We start from the raw sequence: 11984 nt of genomic DNA, 5'->3' as shown, positions 1-11984 counted from the left end.
TTCAGTTAGTGGCAGAATTGCCACACTTAATTAGGATCATTAACTGAGGACTACCTACATGACTTCTCAGCTGTCACTGTAATTGATTAATGGAAATTAATCTAAGAAAGATGGCGTAAGGAAAAGATTGAATTTTCCATTTCCCAGAGTCACACGGAATAAAAGCTCAGCCAGGATGCTCTTCTATGATTTTATTAAGAGTTATTTCCAATAGGCCTGTATTGGAAGATTGGGAGACCAAAAAAGGCACAACTCACAGTAAAGGAACAATGGAGATCATCTAACCTATCCTACAGAGCGGATGCCGGAGAAACAAGTAGCACGGGGAACCCAGCTGGACCAGTCAGGGAGTCCTTGCAGGTTCGGCAGAAAAGAAACAGAAAATCGAGCATGCTGAAAGGGGGAGGGGGGCGTGTTTACCCACCGGAGCGTTGACCGTCACAACGCAAAGCAAGCGGAACCTGCTGTTTGTGTCTCTGCCCTTGGCTCGTAGCTCCTGCCACAAGCCCCCTTCAGGGCCGAGGAACCCACTGGAGCAGCTGCATTGCCCTCCATCACCACTTGCTCTCCTTGGCAGGAAACAAGGGGGGGGGGCAGTCATCACTGCCAATGGGGAACAGGGGGCTCTACAGGAGCCTCAGCTGCAGCTGGGGTGGGGCGCACTGGGTCAACTCCAATGTAGGGGGGGTTCCTGCACTTGTCTTGCTCTTGCTGCTAAGCAAGGAAGTTATGTTTTCATAAGAATTCTTGTCTTTTCCTACTAGAGTCGTTTTAATTCTCTCCCCCATCCTCAAAATGTCACCATCTGTTCCGAGATCCACTGCCACCCGCCAGAACGCCTCAGAGTTAAACCCAAATCTTTTAAGCAGGAGTGGGAACAGTACCGTGTTTGAGCAGATCCTCTTAGCCACACAATAATTCCCTGTGTTTTGGAGGAGAGAGGATTACTCGGCACCCATGTGCCTCAGAGGAGAGGGAGGACTAGTGGGACACAGCCGGATCCCAGAGGGCTTGGCCTGGGCGGCCGGGGACATTCCAGCCCCGCTTTAATTCTGCCTCCTGTGCCCAGGAACTGCCAACTTCCTGAAAAGCCCTCTCGGCTCAACACAAAGCCACGGGGGCCCTGCCCAAGGAGACCCTTTCGGCCACAGCAGAACAGGCTTGCTTATTGCACTTAAGGCAAGAAACGAAATTGGCTGGCAAGGAATGGGGGAGAGCCTCTGTCTTCTCCAAAGCCCACTCTAACCTCCCCACCTGCCCAACATTGCTGCAGAGGGGGAGGCAGAGATCCAGGGACGGAATCCCCCCACCCCCGTGGTGGGCATTCCCTCCTCCTTGCTCATGCGATTGCCTGAAGGGGGGGGGAGTCTAGCGCCAGGGCTCGGGAACCTCCTCCAGAAGCACAAGCCCCAATTCAGGCAACCCTGGAAAAGAGGAGCTGAATGCGGTTTGGTCAGATGAGTGAGACCCTCCCCACTCTCAGAGTGGAGAGGGGCTTCCACTGCTGTTCCTGAGCTCCAGGACGCACAGCCCCAAAGAAGCAGCGGCGGCGGCGGCGGCCTCAGGCCAGGGGTGGGGTAAGGAGAGGAGACCACAAGGTGATTGGGGAAACCGTGTGCCAGCAGCCACACCTGCGCCGAGGGGCCCAGAGATGCACCCAAGACAAGAATATTCTTTACATAGAAAAAAGGCTTCCGGATCCCAGCATTTGTGGCACTGAGCTCCCGTCTCCACAAGCGCAGCGGCATCCCAGGATTCGGAAGAGGGGGGAAAAAAAGACAGGGACCGAGGAACTCTTAAATCACCACATCACGAAACGACTTCAACAAAACCTGCCACTTGGAAATCAAAGAGTCACATGAGAACCGGTGCCTGCCCCTCCCTGGGGGGGGGGGGGGCAAAGGGGGTGGTCACAGAAGCAGCTGTCCTGAAGGGCCGCCTCTTCCCCGGGCACTGCCGCCCAGGACCAAAGGATTTGCTCACTAGGTTAAGGGCAACTAGAATTAGCAAGGGGGGCAGAAGTTGCCGGCCGATTGGAGGAAGAGGGCTTGAATGTCCGGAGACGGTCCGCTGGTCAAGAGGGTGGAGTTCCTGGGCCTTCGCGGAGACTCTCGTAAACTGGAGGAAGAGAGAAGGAATGAGAAGGGACCAGGGGCTGAAAGGCCGGCCGAGTGGCACCGCCAGGCAGCTGTGGGCTGCTGCTGCTGCTTGAAACCTCTTGGTCCCTGCCTGGTTCTGACTCCTTGCCAGCCCCCCACTCGGCCTTACGGCCTCTCTCCCTCCCCAGCAGCGGATCCCCCCTGTCAAGTTATTTTTCCAAATCTTGGGTCCGATTCGATGAGGGAGGCAGCTCTATTAGCCCCCCCCCCCCCCCCCCCAGGGGCAGCTCCTCTTTCCGAACCTGGGAGCAAGTGCAGGGCACCACTAGCCACATACCATGGGGTCAAGGAATCCATGCTACTCGTCTGCAGCTGACATGCCCTTCAGAGGGTCTCTCTCTCTCATCTGCAGCAGAGAAAAGGCCAGTCACCTCCAGGATTTGGAAAGGGGGTGAGAGAGAGAAAGAAAACCAGGCCCAGGCAGGAAGCGCTCACCTCATCCAGCTGCCTCTTCGTCTCGTCCTCCATCCGGCGAATGTCCTCCATTGTCAGGCCAACCCATCTGTCAAGCCAGCAGAAAAGCTGCCGGTGGAAATTCGTAAAAAGCCGCCTCTCTTGCTGCAAGAAAGTGGGAAAAACCCCTGAAGCTGGAAAGCCTGGCTGGAAGGAAGTCCCTGCACAGCCACACACAGCGGGGGCCGGGGGGGGGGGGCTCACTCCTCCCATAAACCGCTTCTTCCTCCCGAAGGGGCCCAGGCGCACTGCAGCCCCTGCACAAATGCCACTGGGGAACTGCCATTAGCTCCTGCCCTAAACTCTGCTCACCTTCTGGATAAAGTTCTCAATTTTGTTTTGCAGACCCCACCACTTGAACTTGACCGTGACCAGCTTGTAAGCACACATGTATGGGCATTCGGCCTGCTTGCCCAGCTCCTTCTGAAAAGACAAAAGAGGCCACTGGCCACCACTCAGGACGGCTGCCCTCCTCCTCCTCCTCCTCCCAAGATCTGCCCGGGCTGTCCGGAGGGCAGTCTTGGGGGGGGCCCTGGGCCCTCTCCCCTCCAGCTCTGCTCGGCCCCTGGCACTCTCCGAGTGGAGCCCCGGAGCCACCCCAGGCAAGCGAGAGGCGCTCCCTACCTTCCAGTTGGGGCCCAGAGGGCCACGGCCAGTCTTGACCGATTTAAATTTTGCTGGGTCTTCTTCTGGCTTGTAGTCCTGCGTGAGACGAGAGAGGAACAGGGAGGTTACGGAAAGGGAAGAGACCCACCCTCCTTCCCGGCACTTGCCTGGATGGACCTTCTCCACCCAGCCCTCCAGCCTGGTGGGGCTGCGGGCTCCATGCCAGTAAAGCCACTTGAACCAGGGCAGAGGCCTTCTAATCCACCCCCACCCCCCCGGCTCCACAGAAGGCCCACAACCACCTGGATTTCAAGCCAGCAGAGATGCCCCTCACAACTCCAGTCTTGCCACTGCGGACGAGTGGCTTCCAAGGGCACCTCAGAGACTCTAGGCTCCCAGGTGGCTCCTGGGTGGCCCCAACCCCCCCTAGACCTGTCTGCCCTCCTACCCTGGAAAGCACATGGCTCCGGTCCCCAATGTCTATGTAAACGGCCTCCACGTTCTTCCACTCCTCAGGATCCAGTTTATGGACCTGCAGGAAGAAGGAGGGGCAGGTTTCAGTCTACCTCTGAGGCCCTCCTCAGCTGCGGCTTTCAGGACAGCCTTGAAAGTGAATTTATGGGGTGGGGGGAGCAGTTGCAAAAGAATTCCTCTGGAAAATCATGCAAGAACAAATTGCTATGGAGGATGATACAGTCAACATTTCAAAAAGGTCAGTTATTAGAAAGAACAGGAAGCTCCTGTTCGTATTGTATTGTGTAAATGTGGTGTATGTGGTGTACGTCTAAGCTTTGTGTGTGTGTATTTTACATGTTTGTAAATAAAATTTAAAACTAAAAAAAAAAAAAAGTCAGCCGGGTGTCATCCGGCCCCTTTCCTCCTTGCAAAGCAAAAAGCAAAAAGAACAGGGAACTCATGAGGGCACTAGACAACCCGTCCCCCTCCTCCATCTCCTGTTCCTGCCAGAAAAGCCCCTGGGGAGGGTCCCTAGTGTAGTTGCAACCAAAAGACAGACCCACCCCCCGCCTCAAAGTCCCTGCCCAGAACACACTTACATTCTCCTGCATGCCCATATCGGCTTTGTGCCAGGTTTCAATTTTGATCAGGAAGTCATCCTTCATGTACTCATTCTAGTGAGGAGAGGAGAAAGTTGTCTCCGCTGGGAAGGAGAGGCCAGGCCTGCAACCGCCTCTAGATGCCCCGGATCTCCCCCTCCCTCCCTCCCTCCCTCCTTCCCTCCGTAGAGCGCTTCAGGAGGGGAGAAAGCACCTCTCTGGCTTGAGAGCAGGAATGGGGCACCGGACCCAGCTGCAGAAACCTTCCTCTAGAGGGAATCCCCCCCCCCCGCCCCCAGCAAAGAAGTGGCAAGAGCAGGGCTGCCAGGCAGGCACACCCAGTGGAGGGAGTGGGTGGGTGGGTCTCTTCCAGCTCTAAGAAGAGATGAGCTGGGGGCTGCAGCCGGCAGAGAGCTGGCAGGGTCCAAGGAGCCCCAGAGCCTGGAGGAAAGTGGGGAGCAGCGACAGGAAAGTCTTGGCCAATTCACGGAAGGAAATGAGGGTGAATCAAAGAAGCCGGCCTCACAGGCGGATCAAAAGGACCTTCCCCGGGAACTGCCCCTCGCCCCAGAGCACCCTGGATAGGCCCCCAAGAGTCCCCGCAGGTGGTGAGATGGGCTGGCTGATAAGAAGTCAGTAAACAACTTTAGTGGAAGCTCCCTCCAGACCCCAAAGGGAGACCCTGCCTCCCCCAGACCATGAAAGGGACCTGGCACCGCTGGCCCTGCCCCTGAGGCCAGCAGGTCCCTGGCAGTCCAGCCACTTACCCAGCAGGGCTGGAAGCTCTACTTACTGTTATAACTGCTCCAAACCCGAGACATGGAAAGAAAGACAGAGCTTTAATCAGGGATGCAGCCATGGCTCCTGGCTTGCCCCCCAATAGCCCCACTCATCAGTGGGAAGGGCCCGGCCTAGCCAGAGCCCCCGCCTCCTCCTCTTCCTGCAGCAGGGAGCTGTGCCACTTTCCTCCCCTCCCCCGCAGCTTGAGCACCCCATGGGATGGGGGACTGCCAGGGAGCGGCTCGCACAAGGATGCCTATTTTAAGGCCAGCCTCCACCAGCCCTACACAGGGTAGGCACAACTGAGGTGCTACCAATTGGTTGACAATGCACTATCCAATGCTGCCACACACACACACACACACACACACACACACACACACACACAAACTCAAAATCTGGGCATTTTCACTAGACATGCTGCGGTTGCTGCCTGGGAGCCCAGCCCCACAGCCCCCCCCTCCCCCCGTCGGGTTTAGATTCATTCCCCCTCCCCTCTTGAGAAAATAGGCAACGCCAGCAGGTAAGCAGTCCCCCCTACACACACACACACACACACACACACACAAACCGTGGAAAAGCCTGGCCCTCTCCATAGCCCTGGCCCTCCCTCCCTCCTTCCTAACTCCTGGGTAACTCAACCCAGGTAACCCAACCCACGACTGTGCAGTAACTGGACGCCCTGGTGCCAGGATCCATGATTGATGAGGGGAAGGTGGCAAGTCCTGTAACTGGCTGCCACCCCCTGCTTCTCGCAGGAGAGGACCCCAGTCGTACTAGCAGAAATACCCCCCCCCCTTTTCAGGGCTCAGACAAAGCAGCCACATAGGGGCCCTGCATCCCAGGAGGTGCAGGCAGCCTGGACCTCTCAAAGGCCCAGGACACCCTGCAAAGCAGGGTCGGAGGCCAAGAGTCCAGTGAGCAGCAGGGCAGCAGATTCCAAGCAGCCCTGGACACAGCCTCCATCCCCTGCAGCAGCTCCTGGTGAAAGGTGGCCTGTAGTTTGCTAATCCAGGAGGTCAGCCCTCCCAGACTCGACCTGCGCCCAAGACTCAGCTCTCACTATCCAGAACGTGTGACCTCAAGCAGCCCAAGCAAGCCAGGCAGCACAGAGGAAGAGGAAAGGCCAGGGCCAGGGCCCAGCCCCAACGGCAGGGAAGGCTCTGTGGGGAAGTGGGGCCACCGGCTCAGAAGGGCTGAGCTGAGGGGCTTCTGCAGGGCAGCCGGGCCCACACCCAGGAGCTGCTTCTGGGCTGCCCAGGAGGACAGAGGCCGGCAGCTGCTCCGGGGAGGGAACGGCCAGGCTTCCCTCTGAAATGGTGCCGTTCCCCTGGCGGAGGTTTTCCTCCCTCCCCAAGTGGGCAGAAGAGCAGCTGAGCCGTGGAAATTCTCTGAAGCAGCTCAGAGCATCGGGCAGACCCGCCTGGGGAACCTCCCTAACACCCGTCCCACCTCCCACCAAAGGAAAAGGGGGCCTGGCATCCCCAAGAGCCCCAGAAAAGCCCCCCAAAGTCCAGCAAGGCAGCCCCCCTGGCAGAACTCACCGGTCCGGCAGAAAGGGTAGGCGTTCCAGGCCTTCTCGTGAATGTCCAGGGCACCCTCAGGGGCCAGCATCCTGACGAAGGGAGGGACTTTGCTGCAGGACAAAGGAGAGGTCAGGGCGCAGGACCAGCAGGAGGTCCCGTCGACGGGACCCGCCCACTCTTCTTCCTGCTGCCGGCGACTGTGGTGGTGAGGGGTTCAAGACTAAGCAAGGTTTCTGGAAGCAGAGGGGTTTTTTTTCCCCAGCTCCTCCCCAACAGGCAGGCAACCTGGATGCCACCCATCACCCCTCTGCCTGTCCCAGTGTCACCGGACCAAAAGGGTTTCCTAGGGACAGAGCCCCAGCCCCTTCCCCCTTGACTATAAACCAGCAGGCCCTCTCCGTAGGAACCGGGAGAGAAGCTGGGACCCATCAGTGGCAGAGGTGGGCAGGCCTAGCGGTCACCGCTTGGGAGGTTTGCTGGAAGCAGAGGAAAGGCCTGGGGGAATCCCTCAGGACAAAGACTCCTCCTTCCAACAGGAGAAAGTATCTGCAGCTCAGGGCTGACCTGCACGGTCCTCTCTGAGCAGGTGGTTCGCTTGCAGCCGTTTCATTACCCAACTAGGGAACATCATCAATGCCCGGGGGGGGGGGGAGAAGGTGGGGGTGCCTGTGCTTGCTCTGCCAGGGTTGGTTTTGTTTTTTGCTTTTTTGAGATGGGTCAATTTCCTCCTTATTAATTCCTTGCTTTTTCCCTGACGGTTTGTCTGGTGTGGATTTTTGTTTCTCTGAATGCTGGAGCGGATGGTATTTTTAGTTCCTTCCTGTTTTTTTTTTGGGGGGGGGGTCTCTTTTGAATGTTAGGTAAATGGGGTTTATCCTCTGTGAGCATTGATGGCTGATTTGTTTAAATGCCAAGCAGCCAGGAATCTCCAGGCTTTTTTGGGGATTTGGCTCTTTTTGTACCCCTGGCCTTTTCCTGGGGGAGGGAGGGAGATCCTCCCGGGCCACCTACCTCTGCAAGTGGTATATCTTGTGCGTGAATTGCCCCCGCTCCCCGTCTCGCTCGTAGGGCTCGTTCACCAGCACTTCCACCCCTTCGCCCCCGCCAGTTTCATTCTTGCTGGCCTCAGCAACGGAGTACAGCTGCCCCACCTGGTACTGGAGGAGGAAAAACACAGCAGAGTTAGTGGCTTCCAAACAGGAGGGATGGGCACAGAGCGAGCCACCAAGCAGGCCGGGAACCCGACGCTCATATCCGAGGTGTGGGAGGAAGCAAAGCACAGGCGGGGCACCAGGGCAGGATCCTGCAGTTCTGGGCCTGCAAACGAATGCCACGCTGCTGGGGGCACTGGGAGGTCCGCCTGAGCTGATTCTGCACCCCCTTTGCAGAGCCTTGGCATCTTCAGCCTGCCAGCCCTGCCCGAGAGCCCCAAGGCCAGCCGGAGGGCATCGGGGCTTAAGGAAGAGCAGAGGTTTCCATGGGAACCGCCTGTCCAGCGCATCCCCTCCCCCTCCCCCTCCGCAAGGTACAATTCAGGCCTGAAGAGGACAGGCTGCTGATCACCCCCCCCACCCCCATTTGTTTTGGCCCCACCAGAACGAGGAGGAGCTCAGGGACCTCACGGCAACGCCTGACCCTCCGGGGGATCCCAAGTGCCGTTTCCAGGGGGAGAAGGAATTGCTGCCTCTGCTCTTTGGCCCGCGGTCCCAACAGACCAGCCCCCTTCCCTTCCTGCACGGAGGCCCCAGAGGGAGAGGCAAGTCCCTCTGGCAAAAGCCCCCTCCTCCCCTATCCATGCTATCCTCAGGAGGACACAGGAGCCCAGAGGGCAGCTGAGCAGACACCCCCACACACTGTGCCCAAACGGGGCCTAATTCAACGACCAGCCCAGCCAATCTCTCCCGCAGCCCCTTGCATGGTGCGCCCGAGAGGCACCTCCAGAAGGGCAGCCTCAACTCTGCATCTGTCAGGAATGCCAGAGCAGGAATGCTCTGCCCGTAAGGCTTTCCAGCCTGCCTGTAGTACTGCCCTGCTGATAGGGGCTTCGGAGGCAGGCCCCACCCTGGCACCCATCCGGACAGCCTCAAGCAGAGCAGAGGAGCCAGGGAGCCTCCTGCGACAGTGGCTTCCACACCCAGGGAGCCTTCCATTGGAGGGACGCTGGCGGACTTCCTCCAATGGCAGCCACGGATTATGGACACTGTAGTCAACACATATTTGAAGGCTGTGGTTGGGCACCTCAGGACACAATCTAGAGGAAGAATGGCAAGGTTTATGTGATGAGAAGCTTGATCCTAGGCGACTGCACAAACACGGAGGAGGAGGAGTGCAAAGGATGGCTAGACAAGAGCATAAGCGCAGCCCTACGGGATGAGGCCGGAGCCCAGCGTTTCGTTTCTCACATACACCGCTCACGGCGGCTCCCTTGGCATTGGGAGGCCTGCTGCTCCAGCCCGCAGTACGCAGCCAGACATGGGACAACTCTGTGGCGATGGCTGGGAGGGCACTGTCAATCAAAGGTTTACAACACAGAGTTGCAGGGTGGTCTGAGAGGGGACCCAAGAAGTGCAGGTGGAAAGACAGTCCATGTCTCCCCATCAGGGAGGCTCAATTAGGAACAACTGCAGGGCCAGGGCAGGCTAGTATGGATGGGATACAGAAGTGGACCCGCTGAAAAGCTACCTATAAAAGTTGGTTTATTCCTTTGTTTCTACGTTAACTGGCGTCCTAATTATGGTATCTCACCTGCATTCTGCCCAGCTTGGATGCCTGATAGACTTGAAGAGCCAAAATCAGAGAAAGGGGTTTTTTTTGGGAGGGGGGGGATGAGGCAGAACAAAATAACAGTAACAAAAAGACTTCCTCGAGGCGGGTGCATGGCCCGGTCCTCCAGGAATTATATAACCGCTTTTGTAGGCATTCCAGTGAGAGGTTATCCTCAGATCATGCGCTAATGAATTTCTTGAGTTTACTGGCCACTTTCTTTGACAATAGTGCTTGAGAAAAAGTAAGAGAGTCCCAAAAAGGAACAGTAATGCTTTTGCAGGAAACCAATTTTGATATGATAAGTGTGTTTCACACAAACTTTCTTGCAATCTTGTTCCTAACTATTAAAAAGTTCAAGAAAGTAAACAACCAACAGAAGGGGTTGTACAATTCTTGCAAAGTGACAGTAACATCACCATCACCCCAAATAAAAAATAAACTTGGGCAGAGAGTTGTCATGCATGAAAGCCGATCACACTTCTGAGCCCAAGAAGGGCTCACAGGCAAATGGAACTTGCCCTTTCTACAAGCGAATTAGGAATTGCTTGAAGAACTCACCCGCCCTCTCTCCTCATAGTTCCACTACTGCATCTAAGGCAGCCTTCCTTGCCCACAAAGACAGAAGCTGCCAGGGTTGATTTGCAAAAGGCAAGCCCCCAAATGTGGCTAGATGTCTTGGAAAGGGGGGGGGGAGGAAGGGGGGGAGGGAATATTAGTCTCCATATATTTTTCCTGAGCTTTAGCAATAGCCACAACTTTGACCAAGATGGAAAGAAGAAGCAGAGGAAGAAAAGGTTTTGTCAATGGGCTGAGGGCACTCCTCCCCCCCCCCCAAACCGACCAAGGGGTCCATCCCACTCCCACTGTGTTGCTGCTGCTGCTGGAGGGCTGGGTTCATGTTGTTGTTTTTTTAAGGTTGTTAAGCCCACCGCCCTCCCCTGTGCGAGAGTCGGGTGGCCACATACATTTCTTTAGAAAGTAAAAGGAAAGCAGAGGGAAGAAGCGGAAGGCAAGAAAGACCTACCTCCTCCACCGACACAGGCAAAACGACGCGGCTGCAAGAGAGCAGAAGAAACGCAGTTAGGCAGCAGCCTCGCTCGCCGCAAGAGGGGCAACCCGACACCGTCGGGAGCAACCCAGAGATCCGCAGCCGAGTTACCTTCGCCCGGCTCCCAACCCCGCCGACCCCCACCCCGCAACGGGAACGGGTGAATGGCGCAAGCCCCTCCAGGGCATCGGCTCAGGGATCCCACTAGCCCCCCCCCCCCAAGACTCCGCGGGGCTCGCCGGGGCACAGCGGCTGTGTGTGTGGAGTTTGGAGGGGGGAGCTGCACCGACCCACAAGGCCGCCAGCCAGGGAGGGAGGGAGGCAGGCAGGCGGGGGAGGAAGCTGCTCCAGGCCAGCCCGGTCGGCGCTGCCAACCTTCGGAGGAGCCCGAGGGAGGGACGCAAGCTGCACGGGCGAGCTCTTCGCGGAGACCTCGTTCCCCAGAGCCCCCCCAACCGGCAACATCCCCCTTCCCGGGACCCTCGTGCGCGCGCGACGGAGGATCCTTCTCCCCCCCCCACCTGCCCCACGGAGGTCACGCGGGGGAGCCGGGAGGGGAAGGCCAAGGAGGGAGCAGCTGGAACGGGAAGCCCCGGGTGCCCAAGACCGAGCGCCCCCCTGGCCAATCCCGCCCCGTCACGCAGGAGCCGGAGGGGCGCCGCGTCTCCCGGGAAGGCCGGGGAGGCGGCGGGACCTTCAGGGGTCCTTGGCCGGGGAGCCCCGCCCGCTTCCCGCTTCCTCTCTCGGCGCCCGGCTGCCGTCAGGCAGAGGGGGGGGGCGCCCCTGCGGGCCCGGAAAGGGAGCCGCCAGCCCCCCCCCCCGAACACCACCCCGCTCGCGCCCCCCCCCGAACTCCCCACTCGCCCGCCCGCTCGCTCACTATTCTTTGATGAGCACCATGGCGAGCGCTGCTCCGCTGGCTCCGGCGCGGCCCCGCCGCCCGCCCGCCCGCCCGCCCGCCCTCCGCTCGGCTGTCCGTCGCCCTGCGGTCCCTCCGTCCCCGGAGCCGCGCTCGGGGTTCCGGCGGGGAAGGGGAGGCGGGCGCACCGGGCGGCGTTCCTCGGCAACAGCCCTGCGTCACCGCGCGGCGTCCGACGCACGACGTCACGCGCGCGGAGGGGGCGGCGCAGTCCTGGCTCCCCTTGGCCGGCGGCGGGAGGCGAAAGAAAGGGCCGTGCGAGCGCCCCCACGCGGCCGGCTGTGGAAGCGACGCCCGTGGAACGGGAAGTGCCGCACTGCCGGGCGAGCGCCCTGCGAGGCCATCGGTGTGTCCGACGGCCCGGCTGGGATGCAAACTCTGTATTGCAACCCGATGAGGCGCCGAAGGAGAGCGCCAGGCGCAAGCGACACCCGGATGAAAACGCCACGGAACCGCCGCAGAGGGTGCCGGCGGGGGCGCCTGTCGAGGGTCCCTGGGGAGGACGGCCCCACTCCTGCAAGGGAGCGGGGGGAAGGGGCGGAGGCGCCCGAGAAAAGACCTTGCAGAGCTCCTTTGGCGTGGGGGGGGGGAAGGAAGGGGTTTGGGGAGGGCCACGTTGGCCGGTCTAAGGCCCGGACAGAAGCCGCTTTGAAGGTCAGAGTCCCGGGAAGG

General features: G+C 59.0%; 1 protein-coding gene across 1 annotated transcript; it reads right to left on the bottom strand.

Annotated features, from left to right (window-relative positions):
- Positions 1–176: 176 nt before the first annotated feature.
- Positions 177–11579, bottom strand: PITPNA (phosphatidylinositol transfer protein alpha). The gene is made up of 12 exons (XM_081941454.1): positions 11274–11579; positions 10370–10400; positions 7591–7736; positions 6598–6689; positions 5067–5110; positions 4274–4348; positions 3667–3750; positions 3237–3314; positions 2925–3035; positions 2595–2717; positions 2437–2505; positions 177–2118 (listed from the first exon to the last, which is right to left on the bottom strand). Exons 1-11 carry the CDS (start codon positions 11291–11293, stop codon positions 2458–2460), a joined length of 852 nt encoding a protein of 283 aa, XP_081797580.1. The 5' UTR covers positions 11294–11579; the 3' UTR covers positions 177–2118; positions 2437–2457.
- Between the last annotated feature and the right edge of the window lie 405 nt (positions 11580–11984).

Source organism: Natrix helvetica, assembly GCF_964273705.1.
Source record: "Natrix helvetica genome assembly, chromosome: 2".
Lineage (NCBI taxonomy): Eukaryota > Metazoa > Chordata > Lepidosauria > Squamata > Natricidae > Natrix > Natrix helvetica.
This window is presented reverse-complemented; position numbering and strand designations above follow the sequence as displayed.

What these genes read in the sequence shown, in the direction of transcription:
- PITPNA (XM_081941454.1), bottom strand. Translation starts at nt 11,293, where the DNA reads ATGGTGCTCATCAAAGAATA. An exon ending in AAGATATACCACTTGCAGAG is followed by an intron (nt 6,690 to 7,590) that starts GTAGGTGGCCCG and finishes TTTGTCCTGCAG; the next exon opens with CAAAGTCCCTCCCTTCGTCA. An exon ending in GGAGCCATGTGCTTTCCAGG is followed by an intron (nt 3,315 to 3,666) that starts GTAGGAGGGCAG and finishes CGTCTCACGCAG; the next exon opens with GACTACAAGCCAGAAGAAGA.